Source organism: Rattus norvegicus, chromosome 8 (genome assembly GCF_021556685.1).
Source record: "Rattus norvegicus strain SHRSP/BbbUtx chromosome 8, alternate assembly SHRSP_T2T, whole genome shotgun sequence".
Lineage (NCBI taxonomy): Eukaryota > Metazoa > Chordata > Mammalia > Rodentia > Muridae > Rattus > Rattus norvegicus.
This window is the reverse complement of record NC_141541.1, coordinates 66,731,353-66,748,244: the sequence shown is the minus strand read 5'-3', so window position 1 is coordinate 66,748,244 and position 16,892 is coordinate 66,731,353. Positions and strand designations below refer to the sequence as shown.

General features: G+C 37.8%; 1 protein-coding gene across 4 annotated transcripts in view; it reads right to left on the bottom strand.

Moving 5' to 3' along the window:
* Window positions 1-16,433, bottom strand: part of Nptn (neuroplastin) — a 66,311-nt gene extending 49,878 nt beyond the window's left edge. For all 4 annotated transcript variants that reach the window (NM_001413347.1, NM_019380.3, NM_001413348.1 and 1 more), the window contains exon 1: window positions 16,175-16,433. In NM_001413347.1, the coding sequence (NP_001400276.1) occupies window positions 16,175-16,265 (91 nt within the window). In that variant the 5' untranslated portion in view covers window positions 16,266-16,433. The remainder of the gene's footprint in view (window positions 1-16,174) is intronic.
* Between the last annotated feature and the right edge of the window lie 459 nt (window positions 16,434-16,892).

Below are 16,892 nucleotides of genomic sequence, written 5' to 3'. Positions count from 1 at the left end.
GATCCAATACCTTCTTTTGCTCTCTTCAGGCACTGCACACATGCATATACATATATGCAGGCAAAACTTTCATACATATAAAATAATGTTTTTTTTTTAAGCCAGCCAGATATGGCTCAGTGGGTAGGAGCACTTGCCAGGAAAGCCTGAGTTCAATACCTAAAACCCACAATAAGGGGAAGGAGTGAGACATCCATAAAGTTGCCTCTGACTTCTATATCCCCAAGCCCAAGCAAGCACTCACATACTTCAAATAGCTTTTAAAATTTAAAAACAATTAAGAGGGAGAATGGATGGATATAGGCCAGATAGGTAGGAGTGCTTGCCTAGCATGTATAAGCCTCAAATTAAATCTACAGTACCATCAAAATTAAAAACAAAATGTATTGAATCTATTTACATTGGGATTATTTTCATGATATTTTATAGATTCTGCCTTAGCTTTAAAAGCTTTTGTCTTAGATTTCTGTTCTCAGTGCAGTCATGACGTAAGTATTTTAATCACTAACTTTGCAAAAATATGCCTAAGATCATCCATGAAGGCATCAAAACTGACCAAGCAGATCAAGAACCAAAGGTATAAAATATTCTTGTCCAAAGGATTTCGAGTAAGTTTCCAAGAGTTCTCCATTTCTGCAATTCAAAAATACAACTCCTCAATTTCTAACACTGTAAACCTCAGATATACTTTTACCTAAGTAAAATTCTACTTACTATTAAAAAAAAACGTTTTACTCTAAAGGTTTATCTAATTAACAAAGTGAAATTCTATTTAATATTAATAAGAAAAACCTTTTTATTCTAAAGGTTTAGCATTTAGAGTAAACAGTCCTCAGGTTTTGATTTAGTTATAAAACCCTACCTGACATCTAAATATTTTTGTTCACTAATATTCTAAATGTACTAAAATGTGCCTCTTCAATTCCTTGGGACTCACTCAACTATCCAAGTCCATTTTTCTTTCATAATTACTTATTTGCACTTGTTTGGGGCTTTTGTGTTTCACCACACACACAGACTCTTTACCTCTAAAGCGTCAAGTTTTATTACTTACCTAGGGTCCCAGATATGCTAAAATATACACATTTGCTATTAAAATACAAATATCAAGGAATTGTTAGTTCTGACCATTTATGACCAAAACTATTTGTATAAACAAACTATCACTGTTTCTCTTGAAAAGGACAGGAAATTTTCTAGAAAGCTTTTGCTAAAACCTAGCAGATACCCCAGAAGTTACTCACATAGCTAAGTTGTTAGATGTGTGAATGAACATTCAAATTTACTGCTCAAAAATACAACTAAGAATAAAAATCAGAGTACTATATTTTTCTTTTCCACTAAATGAAGCCTTTCTCCTTGGGAACACTAAAGGTCCTCTCAGAAGGCCAATTTCAGTTTAAGAATGCACTCATCATCAACATAATTCCTTTTCAGCGATAACAGCAAATGTATTCTAGAGTTGCCCTAACTTTATATAAATGAAAATATCACTGTATTCAAAAGAATATATAATAGTATGAATTGTAACATAGTTAAAGCTACCAAATACAAAATACCAGTATATAAATGATATGTCTACAGAACAAGCTTTGAAAGCCTATACAACAAACTGAAAGGGTTTATTCTCACAGAAGGGAGAAAGGAGAAATTCAATATTTTACTTTAAAGTACTTTAAGTTTCCCTGTTAAGTTCCATGTTGAATTTTTCATGTTTGCATTAATAATTTTTAGTAATCCAATAACCTTTTCCCTTTGTTTTGAAAAGTGAAATAATCCCATGTTGAAAGTTTGTTTCACCACTTGTTTCACCAGTACTCAGTGCGGGATGGTTCATCCTTGCTATCTGCTAATATTTCCAGTTAAATCCATCAACTCTAAAAATGTAGCCCGGTGAAACCCTTGAGTTGTACAAACTTGAGTTGGCAAGCTTGTGTATCTGGTTACCTAAAGCTCACCTACTACTGCCAGGCCTGTCAAGTTTTCCAGTGGTATTATTTCAAGAGTTTAAGACTTGATACAATTCTTGAGCTCTTTCAGTGACAAACAGATATTATGTTACAGAAGGGTAAGTGACACCTCCCTATCACTAAAACACATGCCATAATACTCTTTCATTAGGGTTTTGAAAAAAACGCTAAAATACACATATTTGCTACTGAAATGCTAAGGAACTCTTAGTTCTGGTTATTTGCACAAGTATCACTCTGTACACTCAAGTAGATTTTTCTTTCCTCTAATGCAAATAAGAACTTGCCCTTTTCTTCCAGCTAGCTGTAAAACTTGATTACTCCCTAATATCACCCCCATCCCATAATTGAATTTTTCTATCTACCGGCTATAGATGGCAAACTATATGCTATATGGCAGACAGTTCACAGGCACAATATAGGATAATTCTTAAAATTCTTAAAATTAATCAGCCCACAGCAAGTACCTCATAGCTCACAATCAACATTTACTTCTAGTAACCAACCATCTGGAATTCTTTCTGCCTTGCTGTTCTTAGTTCCATCGGGAATTAATTTTCTTTGTACCTAGACCTCAAAGACTAGTCGAGCTGTTTCTGAGAAATATGAACATTATGACCCTGTCAGAATTAAAAGATTAAAAAAGTGTTAGAAAAATATCTACCAAAAAAAGAAACTTTTAAAAACCCATTAGAAAATAGAAAATATAGAAGTATCAATGCCCATTCCTGTTCAAAACACCAATGACTAAACCAAACACTTACTACAAGTATATATAGTACAATGTCACCTTCTACTCAAAACATCCAGAGGAAAACTAAATGTTTGTTACAAGTGTAATACAATGTCTCCTTCTAGCTAAAACAACCAAAATAAAAAATGTAACTCCAAGTGCTTACCTAGAAATAACTGAAGATAACAGGAAAGAATCACTTAAGTAGGGAAAGAGGAAATAAAATTCAAAATTGAAAAAAACAAGATGAAAAAAATCTTAGTTTTCCCAAATATGTATTTAAGAAGGATTTATCTAAATATTTTTAAAGCTATTCATCCTTATAGAATATCATATAGTTTGGAACTTTTATTCTATAGGTATAATAAAATGTTTATAAATTTTACTTCATGATTATAAAAGGGAATTGTACACAAACTAGCCATAAAAAGAAAGATAAATGAAAAATACCTAAGGCTTTACTTTTGTCTGTACCTGGGGGATAGAGGAATATGAGGGAAAAACAATAAAGTGTCTCTTGAACTACATATAATTTAAAATAAGAGCTGCAGATATACTTTGAAAATTATGGAAATTCATATGGGCTGAGGTGGTGTACATCTTTAATTCCACCACTTGGGAGTCAGATAGATCTCTGTGAGTTCAATGACAGCCTTTTTCACATTGACATAGGAAATAAAGTAGAAAAGAAAATTTCAGACTCCTACCAAGCCCAGTGCCTTTTCTACTCAAGCTCACCACATTACAGGTTGATCTTCCCTAACAGAATCCTAATAGATCCAAAAGGAAATGTTTAAGTTCAGCTATGATTGTGCTTCATGTTATACTTAATTCCACTCTTCCTGGGAAGTTAATGTTACTTATTCCTATACTGACCATCTTCTCCCTGGCTCCTAGAAGATCATAAGACCTTAGTCTCTTAAACTGAATTACTGATAATACAGTGATATGCCTTTACTCAAAAGACCTTTATTAACCAAACTCTTAAGGGCTGGAGATTCAGCTCAGTGAGAAAACAATCGTAGAGCATGTGCAAGCCCTTAGTCTCAATGCCTACCACCACAAAACATCTCAGAAATGACTGTTGATTTTAATGCAAAGAGATTATACCCCTATTCTTTCAAGAGCTAACTCTTCTGATTTTTTAAATCAAATGGTTATATTTCAGCAAGAAAAAATTACTCTGTACTCATCAGAAGAAAAGGGATGTGATCAGCAGTGTTTGCATAAACATTTCTTTCTGCGAAGTTGATAATAATATATAGCATGTTCCAACCTCTAAACAAAATGCAAAAAAGGACAGGCCTTGATCCCACAGCCCCAGAAGCAGCCTTATCACATATTCAGGCAATTCTGTTCTAAATTATAAAGCATTTTAGGTAAGCAAAAGTCAGAATTAGTAGTAGAGTATGGGTAGAACTCAATGAGGTCTTCTGTTTGTCTTCATGAGAATAGTTTTAGTTTTCACAGAATTTAACAACAATTGTCAAACAAGGTAACTAAAGAAAACATACAGAACTAAAGTGTAACCTAAATAAATCCACATATCTAAGCTGTATTTTCTCAAAGCATGCAGTGTAACATAATTTAGCTCATATGAATCTACTTTAGAAGGCTTTCTGTATAGGTTTTGTTTTGTTTTGTTTTGAGGAGTCCCAGGTAGATCATGCTGACCTCTAACTCCATACATGTAAGCTGAGAATGGCCTTGATCTTCTAATCCTTCTGCTCGCACCTTACAACTGCTGAGACTACAGACAGGGCACATGGACGGACACGCACGCACGCACGCACGCACGCACGCACGCACGCACACCCTCCCACCCCCCGCCAAGTTCAAAGCTAGCCTGAGATACACAGTGAGATCATATCCATGACCCTCCCCTGAAAAAAGAAAAAAGGCTTACCACATTTTAGCTAATACAATCTCTTCACTGTCTCTTTGAATATTGTATCTAATTTGGCATCCAACATTTTATCTGGCAATCCTCCATTCCAACAAGTAAATGCCTATCCCTACCACAGTTACAACACCAGCTCCTACTCCTAAAATACATGTTTTAAAAAATTACTGCTTTTTTAAAACTAAAACCCAGAAGAATTTTGACTAATAAAAGCATTGAGTTCGGGCTGGAGAGATGGCTCAGAGGTTAAGAGCACTGACTGCTCTTCCAGAGGTCCTGAGTTCAATTCCCAGCAACCACATGGTGGCTCACAATCATCTGTAATGAGATCTGATGCCCTCTTCTGGTGTGTCTGAAGACAGCTACAGTGTACTTATATACAATAAATAAATAAAATCTTAAAAAAAAAAAAAGCATTGAGTTCTCCTTTTAGGTGGTAGAGCTTTCCTAATAGCACATTTTTACCACACAAAAGAGAGACCTAATTCCTAACAGCCAAAGAAAATTTTAGTAGCTCCCAAGTGTGGTCCAGTGAACTGGTTATGCTACTGTGCACTCAACAATTTAGACTGTGTTTCTTGGTAACTGAAAAAAAAAAGTTGCTTATGAAGATGTTATAGTTAAACAAAATCCTGTTTTACTTACTACCAATGTTCCTGCACACTAATAAATGTCTTATCGATGTAGACCTTTAGAACTAGCAATGATTTATGACCCTTTACAATTTGGGGAAAGCCCATTTCATTTCATATTCACAGCTTTTATTTTTTACTGTTCTCTAACTGAGCTCCAAAACAATCACTACCTGCAACAGAGATTTTTGTTTTGTTTTGCCCCTTCAAGCAGTTCTTTGCCCTACTTATGACAAGTCTGACAATGATAAGTGCAAATAACTCTATTCTGCTAGTTTCATTAAAAAACCATCAAATGCTAAACCTCTGTTTTTCTTCCCCAAGCTCTAGGCCTTTGCTCTTTCATACAGCCCATCCATCTTTGGAGACTGCCTAATTCCCTTACTTCATTTACACTGCTACCTTGAAGGTATTAATAGACAACCACATCCCCCTAGTGCTCCCTTTTCCTAAGTTTAGCTCCTGAATCTTAAAACTGCCATCAATGTAGAATTATCCACATTCTCTCCTAAATGTGATAGAAGGTATTCTTAATTATTTGTAGTTCAATCTTAATAAGAAAACAGTATCGATGTTATTACGGTCTTTTATTATGTGCCCACTATGTTGTTTGTCTGAGGGTAATTCAATGACAGTTCACCGCCAGCTATTTGAAACCACTTTGTACTTGCTCTTTTCCAGGTAGCAGTTTCCTGGTTTGCATTAAGGACATTCACTCATCTCCCTTGGTAAAAGACTTGAGATAATGCATTAATGAATATAATTTCAATGCTGAAACTGCTGTGCTATTTTGTTCCTTCTGCCCTGTAATGGAGCCCAAACTTGTCAAACTTGTATAATTTAAAAACATAAAGTTAAATGTGACACATTCCTTCACATTATACATTCAAAGGCATTTCATTGACAGTTGCCAACAGAAGGAAGGATATCTTAACATGTCCTACTAAAACGAAGCCCCCTATAAGTAGCAACACCCAAAATGAAGAAAACTATCCTGTACTTAAGACCTTTCACAAAAGATGATTCTTCACTGAAAACTGGGATGCCTTTCCCCTCTCCCCTGCCCCCAGCAGCAGCCCAGTGAGCACACAGCCCAGAAGATAGCAGTGCTTCTAGGCTTCCAGGTCTGCACTCAATCACTAACAAGGTAGAGGAGCTAGAGAACAAGGACTACAATTCCTAATTTAAGGACAACTAAACATATTAGAAGAAAAGAGGTTTTCATTACAATTGTGGCTTCACTTTACCACTATCCTCCCAGACCCAGGTTCAAATAAGGGAAGGTAAAAACCTTATACTCTGCCAGTATCATACTTGTAACAGTATATGCTGACAGTACTGATAAATGCCTTTTGAAAATCACCAGATTGTTAGAAACTAAGATGGCATACATCTGAGATGATGGCTCAGCAGTTACGAGCACTTCCTGCTCTTGTACAGCACCCCAACATCTATATAGCAGCTCACAACTTTAAGTAACTTCAGGTCCAGTGAACTCCGTCTTCTGACCTCTGAGGGTACCAGGCACACATATGGTACACAGACATACATGCAAGTAAAATATACATACACATAAAATAGAAACAGAAGATCTTTAAAAACAAAGAGTTATAAAGGGACATACATGTGATCAGTATTCAGAAAGCTAAGGCAGAAGGATCACTGCCATGTTTGAGGCCTGCCTAGGTTACGCAACAACATTGCGTTTGCTGTCTGAAAACAAAACAAAACAAGCAAACAACTCTCAAAGCTGAGTGGGGCAGCATATTTCTGTAACTCCAGCAAAGGGGTAAAAAGTGAGGAGGAAGAAGGGCGAAAAGTTCTAAGCCATTGCAATATGGGGGGGGGGTGCCTCAAAAATAAATTAATTAATTAATTATAAAATAGCACCATACCTAAAAATATATTTTTTCTTTTTTTTGCATTAAAAAAACTTTTATTTCATTTAAAACAGTGATTCTCAACCTCCCTAGGGCTTCAATCCTTTAATACAGGTTCCTCGTGTTGTAGTGACCTCAAACCATAAAATTACTTAATTGCTATTTCAAAAGTATAATTTTGCTACTGTTATGAATTATAATATAAATATCTGATATGTAGGATATCTGATATGTGACCCACAAGTTGTGAACCACTGATCTAAAAGATTCAATATATGAAGCCAAATTAACTCCAAATTTACAGCTACATTTAGGGATCTCCTGAACTAAATGATTGTTCAAAGTCACTTATCATCACTATTTTCCCAAGTTGTTTCTGAGAAACAGAGCCAGTTCTAGTGCTTTTCCCACAGAAGGCACGTGTAACTATAAAGTGACTCCTGCAATTATTCCAGATACTGGTGCTGGTCAACACTTTCTGGAACAGTACTTCAGAATCTCCCCTCTTCAGGTGCACATTAGAGGAAGTGGGAAAAACTATCACAAAGCAAGGCAACAGCTTTCCTAGTTAGCCTGCAGCAGCGCAAACCACCTCCTGAATGTTTTCAGTTATGGTTTCACTTATGTCAAGCGATACAGGTTACCTTTCTACATACCTACTAAAATTTAAAGTTAAAAATTATACTTTATGGCTGGGATTTCATTAGATGTAAAGACAATATGTCTACTGAGTCCTAGAAATCATTTCAGCAAAGAGAAGTAGTAATGGAGGATGGAGGGTTCATCCTTTCTTCCAACACTCCTAGTAGGACAGAGCTGAGCCCAAGGACAAAGTTACCAGGAGGGAGGCTTCAACTCCATTCAAGCGACCTTACTAACAGAGCTGCTCAATGATAAGTGAACTGCTTGTCTAGTAGTCACTGCAAGTGTTCAAGGTGGAAAGACAGCCTTGGAGAGGGACTTCTACATTTGTTGAGTTTAGACTGAGTCTAGAAAATTCCCTCAGGGAATTCAGAAGAGAATTCCTAAAAGGAAAGAAAAGCACACATATCCTATATTTTTAGAATCCCTCTCGAGTTTTCTTTCTTTAAAGGTACAATAGAAATGTAGTCTACAATTTCTATAAATATCGTTTACCCTTCTATTACTATGTTGGGAAGGGTTCATTATTTTATTATAAAGATGGAGATTATATTTATAATTTTGTAAATTTTTAGAAAAAAATGTTTAAGATCTAGTAGTCAATGCCCTAGAAACTTTATAAATTTTTAAGTAATATGCACATATATAAATACATTATTCATTAAAAACAACTCACATCTGTCCTTTATTATACTCTAAAATATATTAGGAATCTTGATGTACTGAAAGAATACAAGAAAATACAGTATTCAAGCAGTCACTATTTCTCCTAAGAAGACTATTTTCAAACTGTCACAGCCCAATAATGAACTTTACATCAACTGATGAGGTCACTCTAATTTTCTCACAGTACATTTAATGGTGAATATACTTGTGAGCTTTATTGTACTACTTACGTGGGTCCATGCACTGGGGGGAGGAGACTGTGCTACAGTGTACATTATGTGGAGGTCAGAGAACAGCTTGCAGGAGGTTGGTTCTGGAAATTGAACTCAAGATCACCAGGCTTGGTAACAAGCCATTTCATTGGCCTAATAAACTATTCTTCCATCTGAGTCAAACACACACACACACACACACACACACACACACACACACACACACACACACACTCTTTGAAGAAAGCATCTTGCTGTATAGCCTAGGCTAGTCTCAAACTCTTTTCCTTCCTGTTTCAACCTCCTGGTTCTGGGATTACAAACATACCAACCTGTCTGCCAACAGTAATTCTTATAATCTTAAAGTTACTTCAGCATCTTGTGAACCAAATACATTGTTGTACTACAATTAAATCCTTCACATTGTACTTTAGATCATGAAAAATTCTAGTTTATAATATATTTTTAGGTTATTTTCAGTTAATAAACAACAAAGATGTAGGTGACAACTACTGAAACTAGATGATTAGTATACAGGAGGCTACATGATCGCTTTAGGTTTTGGTTTATTGGTTGGGTTGATTTTGTTCTTTTGAACCCAAGCTGGTCTCCAATTTGTTATGTAACCAAGAATGACGTTCCTACCTCCATTTCCCATCTCTGAGGTTACAAGTATATGCCACCACATGTAGTTTATTTGCTGTATGTTTACAATTCTAACAAAAATGGGAAAGAAGAAATGGATACAACAAGCATGATAAGTAAGCTGATAAACTGTGGTTTAGTTTGGGCAGGCAAGATGTCTTAGTGTGTAAAGGTACTTGTGCCAAGCTTGATGACCTGAATTCAATCCTGGGAACCCACTTGGTGAAAAGAGAGAAATCAATTCCTACAAGTTGTCCTCTGACCTCAAAACATACACTGAGGCATATTGAGTTCCCATATCGCACATTATACATGTATACATGTGTGCATGCACTTTTTTTATTTTATGTGTTGTTTCTAGAGGCTATTAACTTCTCAGATTTAATTCAGATAATATTTGGGCTGCCTTCTTTACCTACAATAAAGAGATTTGGGGTCTATTTTAGAAACATAGTTAAAATAAGTCATATACAGAAACAGATTTCCTCAAAGGATAACATTTAAAAAGTAATATTAGTTAAGTGTTATTTCATTGTCTCTTCATTAACCAATAGAAAGGAATACAAATATCTACCTGGCAAGAATGTTCGTTTCTTAATTTTTAATTTACTCTGGCAATTTCTGAACTGAGCTGCAATCTCTATAAAACAGTTATTGTTCTGTCTTCCTTAAAACAAGAAACTGCAAGTACTGTTTGAAGTATACTCAGAGAAAGTCAAATTTCAAAACAGTACATGTTTTAATTTTATCATCATCCCGTAGGTAGGTTTCTAAGAGCTTATAAAAATAGAAGCTTATAAAGACCCATTGGAGGCAGAGCCTACATTGGGTCTAAGAACTAAGTCATTTTTGGAACTGGAAAACAGTTGAGATATCAAACCCACCCATCTAAAAGCAAGGCAGGGAAGGAAAGACAAGTCAATAACATTAACCCAAACAAGCAGCATTCTTACAGTTTTACTTGTAACTCTCCTGCACTGGGCCTAGTCAGCATTCTACAAGGAAAGGTCTTAAGGTACTTTAAGTTTAATCATTTTTAGAATAAGAGGAAACACTTGAATGTGATAAAAACTGTGGTGTGGGCTGGAGAGATGGGCTCAGTGGTTAAGAGCACTGACTGCTCTTCCAGAGGTCCTGAGTTCAATTCCCAGCACCAACCATCTGTAATGGGATCTGATGCCTTCTTCTAGTATGTCTGGAGACAGCTACATATACTCATATACATAAAATAAATAAATCTTTAAAAGAATTGAAAAAAAAGTCTTCAAAGGTCTCACAAGTGAGTTTTAAAATGTATTGTCTAATATTAAAATTAAACTCTACATTACCAATGTCATTTGTCCATTTATGTAAAATGTTTTTGTTCAGTCATTATCAAAGTCAAGTTGTTCACAGGAAGTGCTTTTGCACCGCTTTTACAATTCTGATTTGTCAATTTATTTAAATGTCTCTACTATTTTTTAAAGATATATTCTTATTGTTTTTAGTTATGTGTCTATATGTGTACATGCACACAAATACAAGTGCCCATGGAAACCAAAGATCTTTGGAACCCCTGGAGCTGGAGTCACAAGCTACCTTCATCCTCTGGAAGAACAGTATGTGCTCTTAACCACTGAAAGTCATTTCTCTTGCCCCATCCTACTATTCTTTCTAGCAGTTTCTATCCCTCCAGATGTTTCTTAAATGAAGATCCATTCATTTCTTATTCAAGCATCCAGCTTTTCTCCTTGACCTACTACAACCTTCTGGCTTTCCCTTTCTCTCAAAACCGCATTCATTTTGTTTGATCCTGTCCATATTGTGCTCTTGTTGTAAACAATGAGTTACGACAGAATGAGTTAAACATCAGAAATTATTTCATAAAACCCATTTTCTAAAGCTTCTCTGTGTAATTTTATTATCAAACTTTAACTGAATACCTTCTGTATGGTATTAAACACGGTCACTCATTTTTCCATATAGTTCATTTTAACGGATAACAGCATCCTATCTCCTTCCCAAAGCACAAAAACTAGTCTTTGAACTAAGTTCAAAGTAAGGTGCTGCCCAGCAAAAACCTGTCTCAAAAAAATAAAATAAATAAAACATAAGGGGAAACATTTTCATAGTTCTGAATTCCAAAGACACTTTAATTAAAAACATACAAACTCACAGAGTCACGGGTGGTCAGCTTTGCCACCCAATTACCAGGCCTGACAACCTGGCTTCAATTCCCAAAATCTACATGATAGAAGATACCAAACTGTGAGGTTTGCCTTTGACTTGCACTGATGTACCAAGAAATGAACACCCATTCACATATGCACAGAAACATATACACATAGGTAAATAAGCGTAAGAAATTTTTAAATAACAAATAAGATCAAAAGGTTGAGGATATAGCTCAATGGTAGAACATTTGCCTAACATCTGAGTAGCCCTAAATTTAATCTCAGTCTGAAAAAATATTTTTAATAAAATTAAAGTGATAGAAAAGTAATATGTTACCTTGGAGCAGTGGTTCTCAACCTTCCTAATGCTGTGACCCTTTAATACAGTTCTTCATGTTGTGGTGACCCCCAACCATAACCTTATTTTTGTTGCTACTTCATAATTGTAATTTTGTTGTTATGAATCATAATATAAATATCCAATATGTGACTACCCTGGGAAAGGGGTTGTTTGATCGGTTGCAGTCCACAAGCCACTGCCTTAGAGCCTACAAGGAAATGTTTTACAGCAAAACCATATTGAAAAAGCAAAAAACTTCTTGTAATAGTCTAATTTCTCAAGAAAATATAACTCATGGGAAGTCAGATCTATAATGAAATCAAATCTTAATTTGTAGCAAGTAAACTAACTGTGGAACACATTTGTATTTTTTCTTTCATTTTCTGTTAAACTTTGGCATACTCATAGGTTAAGCTGTGTTTGCATGTGCGCTTGCGCGCACACACACACACACACAGAAACACACAGACACACACACACAGACACACACACACACACACACACACACACACACACGGCACGCACACAAAGTTGTCTAACATGGACTCAGTAATTATAAAACAAGCCAAGAAACAAGTCCTATTATAGTCAGACGGCCTTTCCTATTAGACCCCTGACAAATGTGTGTGAAGAGATTAAAGACATACAATCTACTGAGGAAAGGCTTTATTCAAAGCTAGGTTCCTTATTCTGGTCAAATAACATTTTAATTATGTTTATTTAAATCTGTTGCTTACCCTTTTGTCATACATGGGTGCCATGGCTATCACTGATAAGATTTTATTTTTCCGATATTCATTTTAGTTCACTCTAAGTAGGAAGACAATCTAAAGCAAACTGCCAAACAACTGAAGCAAACAAGCACTTGACAAAAAGATTCATGAATCACTTAGCGCAGATACTGGCATTGTTTTGAGCATAATGTTCACAGCTATCTAGAGCCTAAGCAAAATGGTTTCTTCAAATGCAGCTGTGAACATTAGATTCTCTATTTGCCCTTACAATATTATCTAATTTTATAAATTTCAGGATGAACACACTCCATTTTTACATTCCATCCCACATTCATCCATTCAGTCAACACCTGTGAAACTCTTGAACATCTTCCAGGTACTACATTCTACTTCTCTTACAACAATGGTATTCTATAAAAAAGCAACACCAAACCCTTATGAAAATGTACTCATTTGTGTGCATGGTCAAGAGAAAAGAATGCCATGAAATCTCCCAGACAATCAAATAGAATATGAACTTTCTCACTAGAATTTCAACTGCAGCAACATGGTTGGCTCAAATCTCTCAGAGACCTTCAAATGACCTATTTACTTGTATTTATGATGACAGAAGCCTTAATAAGTGTTTAATATACATAAAAAGAAAAGCAATCGTGCTACTTTTTAAGGATAATAGTCATGGCTAACACTGAGACTTGCATTATCAACATGAAACCCAACTGGACTCATTACCTCACTTAATCCTTACATCATCCCTCCGTGATTAACACTGTAATCCCCATCTCACAGATCAAACTTGCCTTACTACTCAAGGTCACTTAGCTGTAGGTAGAGAATTAGAATTCAAATCCAGTTCTTGGGAAGTTAAAGCTCAACAGTAGTGTGCTTGCCTAATATGTTCAAAGGTTTGAGCCCTAGTACCCCCACACACACTCATTCTTCATACACTCACACACACACACACACACACAAAAAAAAAAACAATAAAACATCAGTTCTATCAGTGTCCAAAGCCTGTGCTCTAGATCACATTATACTGCTTGGTTTAATGTTCAATTTTAACCTAAAACCTTTGATTATCTTAAAAACTTTGAATTGCCAGTGGGTGATATATACAAACCAAATTAGGATTTTAAATGAAACTAGGACCTTACAAGTCTGAATATTTTTATGGAAAATAAAATATACTAGAATCCTTAAGGTAAGGGTCAGATTCCTTTTGGAGTTAAAAGAGATGCTGTAGATACCAAATTCTTCTCTTAAGGAATAAAGAAAACAGAAGCCTCTTCAAAAACTTCTACATGCCTAATCTAAATTGCCACATTTTCAATCCATAAAGTGACTCTACTACTGATTTTCCAAAGCACTGTTTTTATAATCAGTATGTCTAACATTTAAACATTACATGGAACATGGTATCTTTTTCTGAATTACTGTATAAGAAAGTAAAAAGCCTTGAGGACACAAAATCAGGCTATTATGGAACTATAATTAACAGAAAGCATAAATATTATCACGGAGACACATTGCATCCCTAACCATATAAACTCAGAAGTAACCATTTCTTCCTTGAGTTCAATTTACACTCATTTAGTTCAACTATAGTTTCATCATCACTTTACTAGCCCTGTCACGTGACTAAGTCCAAGCTCATTTCAAAGGAAAGGCTGTACTAGTCTATACTTAGAACATATTTAGAACATAGAACTAAGAGCAGATGAGTCTTTGTAGTCCTATCCAAAACCCTTGCCTTAGTTGCTAAGAAACTACAATTTACCATATTATAAATCATCAAGAACTTATGCCAACAGAGATTAAATATATACAATCAAGAATCTCTCATCTATAGTGCAAAATAAAACTATGCTATTTCCACAAATAACTGAAATCAAAATTAAACTCACATTGTTATCACACCTATGATAGATGATAGAGAGATAGATAGATAGATAGATAGATAGATAGATAGATAGATAGATAAAACAAGCACAGATGGTGCAAATCAGACTAACTTTATCCTTTCCCTTCCATAGCTTCATACTTAAAGGAAAGAGGATGTAAGTGTAAGAAACAAACGTTTCCTTTCTGACTCATGCAGTAATAAAGCTATAGGGTATACAATTCCGTTGTGGAATTTAATACTTAAAGTGACTTTTTTTCAATACCAAATGTGATACATTTTCACTGTAACCTTTATCATTTTAAGCTCAGTTTGTCTTCAGAATACTGAACTCCACTGGCTCTGACTGATTTTGTTTTAATGTAAGCCATTTCAATTTCAGACAAGCACAATTTTAATTGTTTTAGCATAACAACAAAGAAAATCCAAGATTAAAATTAACGTAAGGCTCCCTATCCCTAACCAACTTCTCATACATTTTTTCATGTTTAAAAAAAAAATCTTTAAGCCTACTAATAGTTGTTTCCACAATAGCTGAATTAGATTCATTATCCTTTTAGGTTTGTACCTGAATGATCGGTTCAACAACGGACTGTAACAATGCTGTCCAGCAGAATCTGTCCTGTTTAGCTCCCCCAAGCCTATTACCTTTCATCTTCTCTAAAAAAGCTTCAGTTCAAAACCCAATTCTCTCACTTCCACTGTAACTTAAACATACCCCAGAGGCCATATTCATATTCCTCAGAAATAATATCTTTGCAGTCTTGAAACTTTCAGTTCTAAAAGCCCACTTCCTCCATCTTCCTGCCACCATCTCTCACTCTCCTCAATCCCACCACTGCAGATGTGGCTGTATCCCAGCCCTCCCCAAAGGCCGAACTAACACCATACAGCAGTAGCCACAATTCGTCCCCTCCCTAATGTATCTGCCGCGCTACAAACATTACACCCCCGACTTCCTGCATTTTTACTCTCTTCCCTTATTTTTTGTCTTCCCCCACTTCCACCACTATACCCAGGCACCCTTAACTTCCCTGATATTTCCTCTACCTCGGTTTTAAAGCTTTCCCCGCATCCTCTGCTCATTTTCCTCTCCTTATTTAGAAACTCCCTTTTGCTTTCCCAACCGCTACCCTAGAATGCCCAGCACTCCACCCTCTTTGGCAAATCCCAGCCCTCTTCCCCCAGCTCGTTTGGAGATACTGCTGCTTCTCTTTTCCAGGTCCCCCTACTGCAGTCAACCCACTCCATCATCTTTCCGCCCACCTTTCCTCTACCCCCAAATCCAAGGTTCCCCGAATCTCTTACTAACCCCTCTCCTTAAAAGACTCAAGCAGACGTCTGCCCCTAGGTATTCTACGGGATCCTTTGATCCCAGCTTTCCCCCTCCTCCCATTTTGCAGAATGTCACCCGGATTCCAGGGTCCCAGTAGAATCCCGGGTGTCAGCGCCAGCGGAGCCGGGTTCTCTCTCCGACACCACCCCTCCGCCAGCTCGAACTCGAACGCCTGTCTCCCGCCGCTTTCTCCAGAGCCGCCCCCGCTACTCCAGCTCCCGGTGCGCGAAGAGCCCCACGCCGCGGACCTGTCTACAGAGCCCCGGGCTCGCACCAAAGCGACGCCTCCACCTCTCAACGAAGCACTTCCTCGCCTCAGCCGGACCGCCTGCTGCCGGCTCCAGCATCCCCCTCAGGCCTGGGCCCGGCCCCTCTGGTTGCCGGAGCCGGGCGCCCCCGCCCGACCCGCCCCCGGCCCCTCGGCTTACCGTTCTGAGCAGCGCCTGGCCCTGGGAGGAGCGAGCCAGAGACCAGCAAGAGCGAGAGGGCCAGGGCGCCGGGGAGCGACGAGCCCGACATCCTCCCTAGCCGGAGAGCGAGCAGCGAATGGGCCGGGGCCGGGGCCGGGGAAGGGAGGGGAGGGAGGGAGGGGGCGGGCGAGAGCGCGAGGGAGTGAACGAGGGAGGCAGCAGCGGCCGAGCTCCGTCCTTCCCCGTCCTCCTCCTACCGCCGCAGCGTCCAAGCCTCGCGAGACCTCCGCTGGCGGCCGTGGGCGGTCCAGGAGCGCCGGCGGCAAGGCTCGCGAGAAGAGGCCCTCGCCCGAAGTCTCCGCCCCTGCAGAGACTGATTGGCCTAGCGAAAGGGAGGTCACGTGCAAAGGGCGCTTCTGGCCACGTGATGGGGCGAGGCGGGGACTCCACCCGCTCCCGCTCCCACGGGGGAGGAGGGCAGGCAGAGTACAGTCATCTATTCTGTGGAGTCCTAGCGCCCATAAATTAGAGGAAGCATTGAGAAAACAATGTCTCTCCCCCACCCATCCTGCCTTTGGTGCCATTACCACACTAAGCTTCAGAAATGGATACACTAGACCCCGTTTGTAAGCTTCCTGTTATTGTCCCCTATCAAAAAAATCTGCTCTTCCTTCTGGACTTTGACCAGAGACCGCTAAAGGTATCTGGCCACAACCTCCCTGCCTCGTGTGTTTTT